Below are 17,763 nucleotides of genomic sequence, written 5' to 3' on the forward strand. Positions count from 1 at the left end.
CAAAGTAATAAATCAGGAAGTTAATTAAAAATGTTATATCATTCTGAGTCTTACTTAAAATTTACAATTGAAAATTCTTTGATTTCTAAGATTTATAATGAGAAATTATAAAACATGAATGATTTTTAAAATCAAAAGTCAAGTTTTTAATTCTAAATGTTCCAAATTAAAAAAAATTCAAATATAAATCATCAAAATTACAGGATTTTTTATGATAGAACTTCAAACTTTTTAAAACATTTTAAAAATTTACGATTGAAAATTCTACTATTTACAACATTTTAAAATCAAAATTTTACAATTTTTATAATTTTGAAGTTCAAAAGTCCAGTTTTCAATTCTAAATATGCTAAATTAGAGAAATTTTGAATGTAAATTATCATACCTGCAGCATTTTCAATTTGAGAACTTTACATTTGTAGAACTTTAAACATTTACAATTGATGTTTTACAATTTTTGAGAGTCATACCAGCAAACTCTTAAATATCCAACATTTAAAAATGAAAATTAATTTTTTTTTAATTTTGAAAATCAAAAGTCAAAATTTTAATTCGAAATCTTCCAAATTAAAAACATTTCGAATGTAAGATATGAAACTTGTAGAATTTTTAATTTAAAAGCTTTAAACTTGCATAATTATTAATTGTGAATATTCAACATTAAAAACTTTAATGAGTAAAATTGAAGACATTTTGCATGTAAATCATCATAATGGCTGTATTTTGAATTAAACAAATTTAAATTTGCATAAATATTAATTTTAAAATTAAAAACTCTTTAACTTTGAAAATTTTAATTTTAATTTTCTACAATTTTTAAGAATAACACTTAAAAACTTTTCAATTCTATTGGTGGGTAAATCAAAAATTTTGATCATTTTAAAGATCAAAAGTTGAGTTTTTAATTCGGAAGCTTTGAATTAAAAATATTTCGGATGTAAATCATAAAAATTACAGAATTTTTCTTTGTTAATCTTTATACTTATATAATTATTAATTGTAAATTTCCGAAATTAAAAAACTATTCAATTCCAATCATTAACAATTTTCAAGAGTTACAAATAAAAATGCTTGAATCTTAATACCTTAAAATTTCAACTTATTCAATTTTTAAGATTTATATTTTAAAAATATGTAATACTAGAAGCTTTTTTTCCTTCGAATTGTTCAATTTTGAAGATTTACAATTGAAGATTTTTCAATTCTAAATGATTATGTTTTAAGAATATCTAATTTTAAATGTTTTTTTGGAATATCATATTTCATTTTGCAGATTGAAAAATGAAATTGGTCTAACTTGGAACATTTAAAATGAAATATTATTTAATTTTATAGATTTTCAATTTAAAATTCTCTAATTGTAAACATTCAAAATACTTAACAGTTAATTGAATTAACATTTTGTATAATTAAATACACATTCCGACCATATTTTTATGAATAGACCTTTTTTTCTGACATATTTTTCATAGTGACAAAAACTGTTAATTACAAAAACAATTATGTTAATAAAAAATTCACATTTGCACATTTTTTAAAATAAATTGACCAAAGTTTTTTGCGAAATTAACTAGAAAGCCTTTTTATTGAAAAATGTCAAAATGGGTATTTGTTTATAGAATATTTTTATATAATTACCCATTTTTGGCAATTTAAAAAATATGAGAGTACGAAGTTGATTTAAAAATATTGATATACCTTTAGTTGTTTTAGGGTATAATAAAAAATTATTTGTTACTCTAACCCACGAGAAATTATTTCAAGTTCGCCATTACATTTATTTATGACCTTTTCCAATGAATTTTAAAGTTTCAAAAATGAATTGTATCACTTGAAAGTTATAAACAATAAAAAAATAAACTTTACTCAAAGTTTTCAAAAAAATCAGGTAACCAGTATGCTACCAAATCCAGATAACTTTTTTTATCAAAAAGAACTCTTTTCATTCGAAATTTGAGTTAATAATTAATTAAAACTTTCCTGACTTTCTTCCTGATCTTAATTCTGAAATTTAGTTGTAATTTAGAGCTGAAGAAACGAAGCAATTTCTTAATTAAAAATGCGTTCTCGAATGAACTGAAATAATTTTCTGAAAAGTTATCAAAACCGAATTGTGAGTAGATTCGTGTTCTGGCTTCGTGCACTTTCTCTTGCATGACGTGCTATTCTCTAACAAACCAGTTGTAATATCGTAATGACGTGCAATTTCGTTTTTCTTATTCCTGATTGATCCACGTAAACGTCAAACGTTTAAATAGTAAGGTCACTGTCAAATTAGTTCGCGTGAGCAAACATATAATTTTCAGCTATTTTCACTCTTGGATGTGCAGTGTGCACTATGCACTAACGAAGAGACTTGACTTTCTCACTTTCAATATTACATAAAAAATACGAGCAGCTCGACCACTGAACTCGAATGTAAATTAATGTTTGCTCTTATCTCGATTTTTCAGAATAAATCACAACATTTCAAAACAGAGAAAAAAAATAGATTCTTCGTGATTAATCATTAAAAGAGACTTCACACCCCAAAATGCTCTCGAAATGCTCTGATCCCGATTTTCCTGAATCAGTCACATCATTTTAAAAGACAGGGAAAATTATGAAAATAATATATATTTTTTATGATCAATTATTAAAAAAGACTTGACATCCAAAAATGCTCTCAAAATGCTCTTACTGTGCTCTTTTCTCAAGTTTTCCGAATGAATTACGACTTCACTTTAAAACATAGAAAAAAATGTATTCTTCGTGACCAAATAGTGAAGCGGACTTCAGATTCTAAAATGCTCTCAAAATTCTCTAATCTCCATTTCCAGAGAAAATCACGATATCATTTGAAAAAAAAAGAAAAAAAATGTGAAAAATAATATTTTCTTTATGACCAGTCATTAAAACAAACTTTAAGCCCCGAAATGCTCTCCAAATTTAATCAAAATTATCTGATCTCAATTTGTACAAATGAGTCACTACAACATTTTAAAACATCAAATATCAAAACAAAATATTCTTCGTGAACCGTCCTTAAAGCAGACTTCACATCCGAAAATGCTCTCAGAATGCTCTGACCTCGATTTTCAAGGATGAATCACGACCTCATTCCAAAATGCTCTAAAATGGCTCTGATTTAGATTTTCCAGAAAAAATCAAATTATTTTAAAACTCAGAAAATAAATCTTCGAAAATAATATTTTTTTCGTGATTAATCATGAAAACAGACTCCTCAGATCTCCGCAGATCTCCTCACATCTCAGAAAACAAATTATGGAGGCAAAAAAGACGAACTTTTTATAAAACAGTTAAATTTTTAACCTGAAAATGTGAATTTTTAAGAAAGAAGATTATTTAAACCTAAATAGCTGTACTTTTTTCATTGTTGAATTTTTAACGTAAAAAGATAAGTGTTTACTTCAAAAAAGCAAACTTTCAACAAGAGTTGGATTTTTCACCGAGAAAGAAAAAGTAGTCCACTAAACTTGAATTTTCTGACCTAAAAATAAAGCGGTTTTATAAAAAGGCATATTTTATTTTAGAAAATCAAATTGTTCCATTTTTAAGACAGAAAGATGAAATTTTTACAGAACAATTATATTTTGCATTAAAAAATGTGAAAAAAATGAAATAAATTGTTGAATTTTCAAGCTGAAAAAGAGTTTTTTTACAAGATAGTTAAACTTTCACCAGAGGAAGATAAAAAATTCATTAAATTTTTGAATGGTCAAGATTAAAAGACGAAAATTATTTTTTAATCTGAAAAATGAATTTTAAACAAATAATTTTTATCTGCACTAAATACATTTTGTTAAAATTGAAATCATTTGTAGATTTAACTATAGATAAATTTTCAACCAAAAAAACAAAATTTTTTAATATAAAAAATTAAATTTTAAATTAAAAAAAAAAATTTTCAATAAAAAAGTTTAATTTTTAACGTAAAAGTTGCATTTTTATTCGAAAAGTGAAATTTTCCACGAGATTGTGGTATTGTTGTATTAAACCTTAAACCCGAAAATATTAATTCTGAACAAAAAGATAAATTTCGACCAAATATTCAAATCTGTAATTTTAAAAGATAAACTGTACACAAAACAGCCGATTTTTTAAACTAAAAATATGAATTTGTAACTAAAATTTTAACTTTTTGATCAAACAGTTGAATTTTTAACCATATAATGGAATTTTCTCTCCAATTTTTCAATTTTAAAGCCAAAAATAAGAATTTCCGACAAACAAGCTTGAATTTTTTACCGGGAAATGTTAATTTTCTTTAAAAGAGTAAATTTCAATACAAAAAAGATGACTTTTTTATAAAATAAATAAATTTTTAACCAAAAAACTACACTTGCTTGACAAACGATGAACTTTTAGTCCAAAGGAACAAATTTTCTATTTGAAAAGTTGAATTTTTGAAAAAAAAGAACTTTTTAACAAAGGAGTTGAATTTCCAATAAAATAATTAAATTCTTAACCAAATAGTTAAATTTTTAAACGTAAGAGATGAACTCTTCACAAAAAGTCATAATGATTTTTTGTGTGAAGAAATTAACTTTTCAACTAAAATAGTTTTATTTTCTTAATGAATTTCATTAGTTCAGTTTGCATATAATCCAAAAATGAGAAAAAAATAGGGGATTAGCAGAAAGAGTGTGAAGTCTGTTAAAATGATAATATCCAAAGAATATTACCTACTCTTACCAAAATTTTCAAGAAATGCTCAGACCTATAGTTTTAAATAAAAAACAATTTATCATCGAAATAAATTAATTTTTTCTTACCACACTACCGTCAAAAATTATTTTTGAAACACGATAAATCAGTCGAAAATAGACTTAGATATTTCTCATAAAAGAGGAAGTTTTTTTCAATTCAAGGATTTCTCGAATTTTGTACCTTGACTTCAACTTGTCTTATAACTTAGTAAAGTTGTAAAAAAAAATCTGAAATTTACAGGGCGCAAAATCTTTATAATCGTCTTTAATCTGAGCCTAAAAAAGTTTTAAAATCTTTGCGGGTTGATGCTTTATCGCTTAAAATGTCCAAGCGTATCTGGGCCGATAAGCAGCGCTGATCGCTGATTAGAAATTGACGCAGGCGCGCTTGGACATTTTTAATTTTAACTCGGAAAGCCGTAAATATTTTTTAATTTTTCTGAGTCGAAATTAAAGATGAGATTTTAAAGATTGTGTATGGTAAATTTCAGGTTTTTGAAACATTTTTTTGAAGTCGTAGGATGAGTTACAGTTGAGGTACAAAATCCGACCGCAGTGGAGATTGCCTTACTGAAAATCGACGCAGATACGCTTGGACATATTTACTGATAACTCGGTAACCCGTGAGTCTAGACCTAAATTAAAGACTTGATTTAAGAGCTTGCGTTCTGTAAATTTCGGATTTTTATCCAATTTTTTATAAGGCGTAGCACAATTGGAAACTGAAAATTAAACCCGCTCAAACTTGTCGCAGATACGCTTGGAAATTTTAAGTCATAACTCGCAAACCCGTGAATATTTTTTAGGTTTTATGGGCTGACATTAAAGATAAAAATAAAAGGATTGCGTTCTGAAAATTTAGAAATTACATCGCATTTTATCCTATATCATAGCATGAGTTGAAGTTGAGGTGCAAAATGCGACCGCAGCAGAGATTGCCCTCTGGCAATCGACATAGATGCGCTTGGACATTTTTAGTTATAACCCAGAAGCGCGTGAATATTTTTTAAGTTTTCTGGGTCTAAATTGAAAATGACATTTAAAAGATTGCATCCTGTAAATTTAAGACATTTATTCTATTTTTATACGGCATAAAACGACTTTAAGTTGAAACTGAAACCCACTGAAACTCGACGCAGATACGCTTGGACATTTTCAGTCATAACTCAGAAACCCGTAAATATTTGTTAAGTTTCCTGGGCCTACATTAAAGATGAGATTTACGATCTTGCGTCCTGTAATTCTGAGATTCTCATACCATTTATTAAACGACATAGCGCGACTTGAAGTTGAAATTGAAATCCACTAAAAAAGAAAGAATATACGCTTGGACATTTTTAGACATAACTCGAAAACTCGTCAATACTTTTGAAGTTTAATGGTCTCAAATTGAGGATAAGATTTTAAGGATTGATTTCTCTACATTTCAGATTTTTTCTGCAACTTTCCAAGGTGATAACACGAGTTAAAGTCGAAGTACAAAATTCAAGAAATTCATAAATTAAAAACGAAAATCCGGTCTCATATATGCGCTATTCGTGAAAATATTTTTTGACTGTAGTCTACATATTTAATTGCAATTGTTTATTCATTAATAATTAAAACTTACAAATGGCCGACTTCATGCGCAGCGACTATAATGCCACTGAAACCTCCAGTGTCCTCAATGATGGCGACAGAATTGACTTTTTCGAGTCGCTTATTAACGACGCATGCTCCGCCCACATACGCGAAACCTGTATAAAAATGATTTATTAATCCTTCAGTTCTTTCGACCTTTTATTTATTTTGTGGTTAAATTAAACTAATTTTACTTCTGTTATTGTCAAAGTTCGTTATTAATTACTAATTAATTATTAATATTGCTAAATAAATTATATTATTCAATTATTCAATAATTAATTAGCTAATTAATACTCGAAAAGTTATTAATTTATATATCCTTATTAATTTATTAGCCCTTATATTTCAATACAACAAACTGGGCTAAGGGTGGCCCAAAAATTCGATTTTCGATTTTTGAAGATAAACACACCCCACCAATAATTTTCTCGGTCCTAGAAAAAAGAAATCTCGTAATTTTTTTCTTTTTTTTTCGAGTTAATCTTTGCCCTCAGGATTTTTAAATAAACCCGGGATTTCAAATATTTACCTTGAAGGAACTGTTAAAGAAATAATTTCCATCCCATAACTTTGAATTTTGACACCCGCAATCCCCTTCTGTTTTTCCCGGAAAAAGGCCAAAAAAGGAAAATAGGAGTTTTCTATCAAAGTCATGCCAAAAAAATAGTATTTTGGAATTTTTTTCTCATTAATTTTTTTTTTAATTCATAAGTACTGAGTGTAGAAGCATGTTGTATTACTTATAATTGTTAAAACAATTATTAATTATTTAAACTTTTATTTTCTTCATCTTAGTTGTGAAAAGTGATTATCTCTCCGAATAGATGATAAAAAATCATAAATATCAAGAATGGTACATCTTTTTTAACATAATTGTTAATTATTTAACCAAGTTTCATTTGTTTAAGCAATTTTTGCCTTACAATCTCAAAAAGACATTATTTTTTAGAATTAACGATATAATTAAAGAATGTTGAGAGAAAATATATTATTGAAGGATATTTGCTAATTATTTAAGTGATTTTTAATTATTTAAATAATTTTTATTTGTTTGAACAAATTTTTTGCCTGTAATTGGTGCAAAATTATTATTTTATTAAATCAGTGACACCATTAACGGATGTTGTGAGTAATATTTTTTCTGCAGAATATTCAGCAATTTTCAAAAAAAAATTTATTTTCGTAAAAAATTTTACTTTGTTAAAAGAGTTTTTATTTCTTTAAACAATTTTTTTTTGAGAATCGTAAAAAGTCATTATTTTCTGCAAATAATGACACAATTACTGAATTTTAGGAGTAATATTTTTCTTCTTAAGATACATGACAATTATTTAAACAATTAGTAATCATTCTCTTGCGCCTATTCATATTTATCATTCTCAAAATTAAAATAGTTTAACAAATTACTCAATATCTGTTAGAAACAAATTTTACTCTCAGCGTCTGTTAATTGTGTCATTAATTTTTCAAAAATAATACCTTTTCTCGATTTAGAGAGGAAAAATTTGCCAAAATAATCAAAAAATATCTTTTAAAAATGTATCGCTTTAAATATTCTTTAATAGTGTCATTATTTCTAGAAAATAATTATTTTTAACGATTTTTGGAGAAGAAATTGTTAAAACAAATTAAAATTACTTAAATAATCACAAATATGTTAAACAAGAACTACTATTTTTAGATAAATCAACTTTGTATAATTTAACAAATGCTTAAACAAATTAAAATTGTTACAACGAATTAAAACTCTTCAAACCATTAAAAATTCTTTTAAAAATTGGTAAATGTCCTTGAGAAAAAAATGTTATCCTGAGCTCCTGTTAACTGTGTCTTTAATTCCAAAAAATAATAAATTTCCTCGCTTTAGAGGGGAAAAATAGTTTAAACAAATAAAAATTGTTTCAAAAAATTAAATAAAAAAAATTACTACATATGTCACACAAGAACTACTGAAATTCATCAAATTTGTATAATTTATCTATAAAGATAATAACTTTTCACGATTTACAGAAGAGACAACTTTTTTAAGCAAATAATAATTGTTCAAACAATTTTAAAAATCTATAAAAACTTCTACTTATCAATTAAAAATAATTCATTTTAAAAAATTCTAAAAATACCATCTTTAACAAGAATTTGATATAAAACTGCTATTCTGCATTTTTCAGGGTATTTTCCGGGCACAAAAAGTTTATAACAAAGACTTTTTTCCATTTCCTTAAAATCGAGCTTTTCCAATTTAAAACCCTCATATTAATTCCAAAATCAGGGGTCTACGCTGAAAAAAAAATTTTTAAATTAATTTTTCCAGAAAAGGAACAAATTCGGGAGGGGGAGGGGGAGCATCAAAAATTGAAACTCGAATTTTTACAGACATGAATTTGCACCACCCGAATGCTGCTCTTTGTTTAAGCAAAAATGATGGAGTACCATTTTGTTAATTCGCTATAATAATTAATAGTAGAGATTAATATTAGAGGTAGAGTTAAGTAGTTTTGGCCTCGACGACTTTGTAAGCTCGAGTAAGTTTCGTCAATCGAAGCCAGTTTAACAGCCTGTAAGCGACATGCATCTGGTGTTAATTTTTCGTTAAATTTGTTAAAAAGGGGCTCAGAAAATGAAGAAGTCGTTGTCAGATACCAGGTATTTATAAATTTTGGAAAAAGTTAATTTATTGTCAATGAATAAACAAACATAAAACAATAAAATCTCTAGCTTCACAATTTGAATCATTTTTTACAAATAGAATAATTATAACTGGAGATACATATTTGTAAAGTTTCAATACAAATCTGTTTTGAACCAAAATTAAAACCATTCGGAATTAAATAATTGACCGAATTTAATTTAAATTAGACAAGCATTTACAGTCAGACAGAGGAAAATAGGTTTTTATTTTATTTTTTTTATTTGAAGATTCAACATTTTTTAATTCACTTCCTAATGGTTTAAAAACAGTAGAGAATTTTTTGTTTTTTACCGCTTTTAATTGTGAATAATAATATAAACTAAAAAATATATTTTTTGTCTAATATAAACCTTTCGGAAAATGTGCGAAAAATATTTATGTTAGATTGAGTCATATTTACAGATTTTTGAAGATTTTTTGAATATCTTTAACCTGAAAACATTTTTTTGCACGAAAGTAAAATAATAATTTTTTTCTTTAGTTTAGGCTGAAGATATTTCAGATTCGACCAAACTTTTGAATTGAGCCAAACACTTTTTTTAATTTCTAATTTGTGATTATTGGTCACTAGCAAAAACTGTACATACAAAAATCATTATACATCTTTTAAGAAACATAATTTTTTTGAAATTTTAAACAAGTTTTAATAATTAAATTTAAAAATTTTAAAAAGATAATAAATGATTTTAAATTTTTTGTAATTTTTTTCGGATTTTCATAAATGCTGAAAAAAATCATAGAAAAGTTAGAGGTATTTTTTGTAGAATTGTTTAGAATAAGCGAGAAAAATTTTCTCATTTTTTTAATTTATCGTTTTTTCTAATAAATTATAAAATACAATTTATTGAAGAAAAAAATTATTTAGAGCAGAAAAATAGTTTCATCCGCATTACATTTACAAGATTTCTACAAGATTCCATTACAATTTCATCAACAAATTTTATTTTGGAAGAAATCGACTATTAATATTTTCACAAAACAAAACAAAAATTAATAATTTGATTTTTTTCATTCATAATTTTTTTAAACAACATGCATATTTTAGAGAAGAATGATTTTTTTGACTGAAATTTCACTTCCTGTCTGATTTAAATTGAATTAGGTTAATTGAAAATTGCAATATCTCATTCAAAATATTTAATTTTTAAATTGTTTAATTTTTCAATTTTAGATTTGCAACCATAAACAGAAGGGCCGGCCGAAAGTATCTCCTTTTCTAATCAGGAGAATTCTACAATTTTTTATTTATTATTTTTTCAATAATATTTTTAGCAACCCAACATGACTTCAAAATTAAAAAAAAAAAATAAAAGATTAAACAAAAGTTAATTTTAGCAAAGTTATGATTATTCTGAATTCGAAAAAAAGTTGTTTTAAATCGCTGAATCAAACCTTTATTTTTAAATTTTTAAAAATTTTAAGTTTTTAAGAACTGAAAAAACAAACTAAAATAGTTTGTTAAGTTTTCAATTATCATGTATTGATTGTAAACTTTGGGCTAAAGACACATCAGTTAAAAAAAGTTTATCAAAATGTTCATTCAGCAACTTAAAAAACTGATTTTTTTGCAAATTTTCAGCACATAACTTGGCAGAAAATAATTTTTGTTTCATTTTCATTTTCTTTTTAAATAATGATTGAACATTATCTACAAAAAATTACCATAGTTTTTGCACTTATTAAAAAAAACGTGAAATTTTCAAACATTAAAAATTTGAAGGTCGTGGTACAGTTGTTTAATTTTAATTTTTATAGCAAAAATTAAAAAAAAATTAAGTAGGATTATTTAAACTGAAATATTCTTTTCTAAAAGGATTCAAATTAAAAATCTACGATTTGAAATCCAAAACTTCTAAATTAAATAAATTTATATTGAATTTCTGCCAAACATACTTATTTATTAATTTGAAGAAATTAAAAGTAATACTTTTCATCATACTTTTGATGAAAAATTTGTATTGTTACTAAAATTTAAAATTTTACCAATCATTCATTAAATTATTTTTGGTATCCGACAATCGGCTAGAATGATTCCTACATGTCGAGGAATTTTTTTCAAAGACTTACCGACCGCGGTCCATATCAGTAACGCATCCGAAAGAGAAAAGTAAATCAGTAAGTAAATCAGATAGAAGATACACTCTTGAAAAGTAAGTACAAATGAAAATGGGGAGACAACGCAGTTTATGTAAAGCGAGGTCATCCAAAAAATATTCATGTAAGACTCGATGATATTCGAGTAACCAACATAATTACAAACGAATAATGAAAAAGGATCATGAAGCGAAAAGCTAGATGACGATCTCAGCTCGGCTCTCACGCGCAGCTCGGCTCTTATGTGCAGCTCGGCTCTTATGTGTAGCTCGGCTTTTATGTACAGCTCGGCTCTTACCTGCGGAAAACTCCGTGTAGCTAGCGGTAAGCGTTGCGCGCACATGCCTGACAGACACGCTTCTTCGCTACCCCCTCCTTGCCAGGCCGGCTGTTTCCGGCGTGCTGAGCCGAGCTGTGATCGTCAGCTAACTTCACAGTGGCTCTAATCCGCTCCCTGATAATATCTATCCTTTTATAAATCATTTCATTTTTCAATGTTGACAAATTGTGTATATTCCCAATATTTACATAAATTTGAAGAAGAGACTAAATATGGTTATTCTTTGAACTTTTAAAAATTGATAAAAACTGCCTAATTCTTAAGAAATTGATGAAAACGATTGAAAAAAAGGATGAGAGAAGACAAAAAAGAAAATTTTTTCTGTCGAAGTGTTTGAAAATTAGTCACATTTCAGCTAGAAATTCAGAATCTGGTTCAAAGACTATGACGAAAATCAGATGCAATAGAAGAAATAAGAAAATGAAACAATGAAACACAATTGTACCAGCAAAAAAAGTAGAATGTGAGATTTCTGAATGTTTTCGTTATTCACAGTGTATGTGTTGAAGGTTCTAGCCAAATAAGCGATTTCTTGAGAAAGTCGCAGGTTGTCCCGCAGAATAAGAGAGCAGAAGAAATTGAATTTTGTGAAAAACACGAAATAGGAGAAATATTTTTTCAACTTTTTGAAGTGACAAAAAAGATAAAAGGAATGGATTATAAAAAATTCCCACCATTTGATGCATTATTTATTTTGTTTGGTAATTGTTTATTTTTTTGGTAATTGTTTACTTGGATTAATCTCCGAATTTGTGAGTAAATGGTTTGAAACCTTTTGAAAACTCTTCCTTATAGTCGAATAGTAAAATGTCATAAGGGAGAGACTTAAAAATCTTTTAAGATTTGAAATCTGTAAAAATTACGTCTTGAAAGTTAATTCGAAAAATGGTTTTCAAATCGCAAACAAACAGCAATTAAAGGTGATTTTTCGATTTGGAAAAAGGTAAAATTTATTTAATATCTTATAATTTTAATTTTAGTAACAGCATTTTTTTATTTTTACTTTAATAATATTTAAAAATAATAAAGTGCAAATATTAAACTTAATTTACAGTTAGCAAAATATTTTAAAATAATAATATTCAATAATTAAATATTTGAAATTCATTAGCATAATTTAAATGTATTAATATACTAAATTATTAAAATTTTGTATCCATTAAGATTTCTTTCAAATAATACTTTTTTCAGTATATTGATTTGTCCTCAAATTTTGGTCCAAAAAAAAAATTGTTCCAAGTATTTATAATCAAAAATGAAAACAAACTTAAAAATAAGATGAAAATACAATAATAATGATAATATCTAACAGATTATGATTTTAATTGGAAATTATTATTTTTTATGAGTCTCATATTTGAAATCAATAAAATGTCAAATATTAAACTTGAACAAAAATGTATTTTTCCTGCCATTGTTTAATTCTAGTATATTATTTCAAAAATTTAATAAAAAATTTTCATTTATTAAAGGACAAAATTTATTTCACATATCATAATTTTAATGTTAATTATAGTAATTTTTTATTTGCACTATTTTAATATTTTGAATTAATTTACCCTTTGATCTGAAAATTAATCATTAATTAGTGAATTTCATTCGAATAATTGGAATCTATTAATATTTAACATTAGTAAAGTACGAAATAGAAATGTAAATAAAAAAATAAGAAAAGGCAATATATTATAGTTTTAGGAAGTAATTTTTAATTTTTCTATTCGAATATTTTAAAACAATAACATTTTCATATCAATATTAATCAACAATTAATAAGATTAATTTAAATAATTCAAATATATAAATATTTATCATTAATGAAATTTAACAGAAACAAAAATAATATAAAAACCTATAATAATAAAAAAACATAATAAAATATTTTAATATAATTAAGTAATTTTTAATTTTTACTATTTAGTTCTTATTTGTGAAATTTATTAAAAGGATTCAAATATATGAACATTAATCATTAATTAAATCTTTGATAGATTCAAGTTTATTTTAATATAGATACATTTCATCTTATATTCTTTCGTTCATAGATTTAATTTTTTTAATTAGTTATTTTGGTGCTTTTTGTAAAAAATAAAATTTGGTTGTAAAAATTTATAAAAGTTAGTAAGAAGTGATTCTTATTCTGTAAAAAATCCGGAAAGTGGACAAAAATCTGTAGTTGAAAAATTTCATTCTGTTAGTTTTTTTTTAAATTAACTAGAAAGAAAGTTTCGAAGAGGGTTTTAAACTCTTTAATGTCAAATTCGAAAAAGTGATTAATCTAAACAATTACAATTTTTTCCTGACTTTCGTTATTATATTTTCTTATTAAAAAAAATCAACCTAGTAGAAAATTCTTTTTTTCATTTTTTTTTTTAACTGAGAAACATACCTGCAGTTCCTCTATTGCACACGTCATTCGCGTATGTCCTCCTGCACATATCTAATCTGCAACGCAATAACAAAAATCTTTTATCATCGTAAATTAATTGACGATTACGTAAACCACGTCACGAGACAAAATATCAAAAATCAATTTTAAATTCTGTGGATCTTTGTGCAAATTTATTATTCGATGCAAAATAGTGTATCAACTGCAAGAACTGTAATAAATTACTCTTTAGCGAAGTTATAAACTAAATGTTTATTAAAAATTAAAAATCAAGGAATGACGTGTTTACTCGAATCGTTTTATGAGCCGCTGGTCGCAGTCCGCCTGAATTCTGGGAAGTTAGAACGTTAATAATATTTCACATTTTTACATTCGTATCATACAGTCAGTCACTTTCTGCCAATACCATTTCCAGCTTATTATTCACCTAATAAAAAAAGGCCAAGCAAATACTTCCTAGAAGCTTTCCTAGTACATGCAAACAAACCAGCTACAAAAATTTAATTTAAATAAATTAACACGTTTCTGAAAAATCAAATTTGCGTTTAGACAGTGGTAACAACAGTTTTAATTTTAATTTTGTAAGAATTATAAAAGAAGACTATACAATTCACATATATGAAAATGAGAAAAAATTTGATAAACTTTTTTTTAGAAGTAGAATGTAGAACAACGCGAGTTTAAAGTTAGCTGACGAACGCAGCTCGATCTCACGTGCGAAGAATCCCGGTTGGACCAGCAGAAAACGTGCGCGCGCACGCCGGGCACGCCCACTTCTTCGCAGCCCCCTCTTCTACGGCCGACGGTTCTCGGCCTGTGAGACCCGTGCTTTGCTCGTTAGCTGACTTCACAGTTACGCTAATCTGCTCTCTATTTATGAGAAACCGATCAATAAAAAAATCATAAATATATGAAAAAAAATTAATTTAATATTTTTTCGTAATATCATTCACGCCAAAAAAACATGCGGTAACGTATCACACGTATCGAACCAGAAAATTTTCGTGAGTGAAAATCTACGGTATTAAGATTTTAAAATTGGTTAACCTTTCTCTAGAAAATTGCATTTTTTCAAGACGTGTGATTCGAGTTCCAATTTCATTTTATTTTAATCCTAAGCGCCTGCCCTGTTAGAAAAATGATCTCAACTTCCATTCTCAAATATTTTTATTTTTGAAGACTATATCTAGATCTAGAATTGTATTGTACATTTTTCCCCTCAGACAAAATGTTGTAGTTTTTTTGGTTTTCTAATTGAAGCTAAAAATCCGACTTTTTCGGAAAAATAAATTTTAATTCTTTTTTCACTTAAACTCGTGCTAATTCAGCCAGCGTTTGTAATTTTTAAATAACATTTTTAATAAATGTGCCTCGTAGTATCTTTCGAATAATAGCGAAAAAAGAATTGAACAATTTATTTAAGCAATTTTTTAATTTATTTTCTGATGCTCGGCGCTTATTCGACATCTCTAAGTTCCAGCGTTTTTTTTATATAAATTACAATCAACGAAAAACTTTTAACAAAGACTTTTTTAATTATAATGTAAAGAAGTTTTATCGAAAATTGTAACCTAAGAAAATTCATATTCAAATTATTATTATTGTTTAAATTTGAAAAAAATGATTGACTGAGAACGAGTTGAAATAAAAAACAAACTAATTTTTTTTTAAAAGCCAGTATTTGACTTTAATTAGACAAATAAAAAAGCTAAAGATTTTTTTTTGCCAAACAATATGCGTAATTAAGTTTTACATCGTGATACAGTCTTAAGAAATTAAAATCCAAAAAAATCTTCGAAAGCAAATTAAATGTGAAACAAAAAAATTCGTGAAAGGAAATTGATTTTTGGTTGAATTAGAATTAGTTATTCCCTTACAAAAACAAAAATATATTTACATCTATATATATATAAATTTATATGTATAATCAACGTTAATTGGGATTACTTCTTGTCAAGCAAAATACCTAAATAAAAAATTAATAATAATATAAATGCATGATCACTTTGTCGTAAACCATACCGGCAGTTCCCTTAGTGCAGCGACCGCCTTTCCTACGACGGCACATATCATACCTGTTTTTCGAAATAAAAATTTGAAAATGAAACATTATGAGAGGTGAAAATTAGAAAAATGGTTGGTTACCTGATTTGACTGTGTATATAGACAACAATCGAGAAAAGTTTATTAATTATTAAAAGTATTTTGGGTTTTAACGATTTAAAAGATTAAAAAAAAATTGTTTTGAACTAATTAAGTAATTATCTGAAAAATAATATATTTATTATGAAATTTTTTTTTAAATTTTAAATTTAATTTAAAAAGGGGGGCATATATTTTTTGAACTTTTGTTTGAATGCATAAAAGTCCCAGTAATTAAAAAAAAAACTTTAAAAAAGACCACGCACATTACGTAGACGATATAGTTAGATCAGGTGGTAGCGCTCTGAGTTTGCAACCAGAAAGTGCAGGCTCGGTTCCTGTGGCCGAAATTTTTTCTAAATCTTTATTTTGCAATTGAATATTAAATTTTTTCAATGAAGCAGAAATATATTTATTTGAATCAAAAAAAGTGAGCACTTTCTCCACACAAAAATTTCCTTAAATTTAAAGTGTTAAACATTGGAAACATATTGTTTTATATAAAAAATGGTTGAAAATCAATATTTTGGCTGAATGTAAATCAATTTCATAATCAATTGCAATAAAACCAACTTTGAACGGAAACAGAAATGGAAAAAAAATTCCGACAGCATGAATCGATCCCGGACTTTCTGGTAACAAACTTAAAGCATTACCGCCTGATCTAATCAAAAAGTAAAAGAATCTCCCATTGCCGTCCATTTAATGTGTGCGGATTTTTTTAATGTTGTTACGGTTCGCCTTAAGAATAATTTTTCAAGAATATTAATATAAAATGTCTACCTTTTTGTCTAAATATTTAATTTGTTTAAAATTTAATTACGAAAATTGTTGTTAATCCCTTTTTTTTACCCCTTAAAAATAAACACTCTTACTTTGTAACTGCGACAGCAATGTCGTAGACCGGAAGTCTCCTTTCGCGGAAAAGATATTTGCCCATGTCTGTCAAAGCAGCTGCAGAATCAATGGCATCACGCCCAACACGATTTCGTTCCAAATATGGGGTTGCGTCTCTACCCTGTTAAAAAATTATTAAAAAATTTTTATTTGCACAAATTTAACTTTTTAATCTCAAGTTTCTTAAAAAAAAACTCGAAAATTTCTCTCTGGGTCAACAATTATTTTTAAAATGTATCATGCTGGGAAAAAAGTTAAATTTGTTTTTGATATTGATTTCTGAAGGCAAAATATTTCTCTTTATAGAAAATAGTTATGACCAATGTCAAGGGCATGAAAAACCTCATTGAAACAACACTTTAATCTATACTTGAATTTGCATTTTTTTAGATAAAGAATTGAGCATTAAATAATTGTCAAATTAAAATGAGCATGAAAATTGTTTTATCACGGATGAAATATTTGAATAAAAATGATATATTCAAATTTCTATGCATCGTTAATAGCATCATTACATTGATCATTAAGAAAAAAAATTAATGAAACCAGAAGTCCATTTAGAGGCCCACTGTCTAAATATGATAGAGGAAATTTATCAGGAAATCAAAGTCGTGGGGACCCCCATATGTCAAATCTTCTCAGGTAACATTCTATTCTACTACCTGATCATGAAACTATGTCCCCTCTACAAATCTCAGAAATACGGTATAAAAAAGTATCACTAAAAAAAGAGACAAACTTTTTTTAAATTTTCAACAAAATTTGTTATTACAAAAATTACTAATAAACAAGACAAGGTTCAGAAAAAGTTGCAATGAAGTTTGTTATGAACAATTTTTGCATGAATCCCTAATAAGCGAAACAGACTTTATTCAAATTTGCG

At 26.3% G+C, this 17,763-nt stretch overlaps 1 protein-coding gene across 6 annotated transcripts in view; it reads right to left on the reverse strand.

The window, feature by feature from the left end:
• The window catches only part of LOC117177796 (venom metalloproteinase 3-like), a 300,190-nt gene that overhangs the window by 33,786 nt on the left and 248,641 nt on the right, over positions 1 to 17,763 (reverse strand). For 5 of the 6 annotated variants that reach the window (XM_033368725.1, XM_033368723.1, XM_033368724.1 and 2 more), the window contains 3 exons: positions 16,859 to 17,001; positions 13,842 to 13,897; positions 6,319 to 6,445 (listed from right to left, as the gene is read on the reverse strand). In XM_033368725.1, coding sequence (XP_033224616.1) covers positions 6,319 to 6,445; positions 13,842 to 13,897; positions 16,859 to 17,001 — 326 coding nt within the window. Of the gene's footprint in view, positions 1 to 6,318; positions 6,446 to 13,841; positions 13,898 to 15,863; positions 15,917 to 16,858; positions 17,002 to 17,763 lie in introns of all 6 variants that reach the window. The other variant, XM_033368726.1, reaches the window with a different exon arrangement.

The sequence above is a fragment of the Belonocnema kinseyi genome, chromosome 8 (assembly GCF_010883055.1).
Source record: "Belonocnema kinseyi isolate 2016_QV_RU_SX_M_011 chromosome 8, B_treatae_v1, whole genome shotgun sequence".
Classification (NCBI taxonomy): domain Eukaryota; kingdom Metazoa; phylum Arthropoda; class Insecta; order Hymenoptera; family Cynipidae; genus Belonocnema; species Belonocnema kinseyi.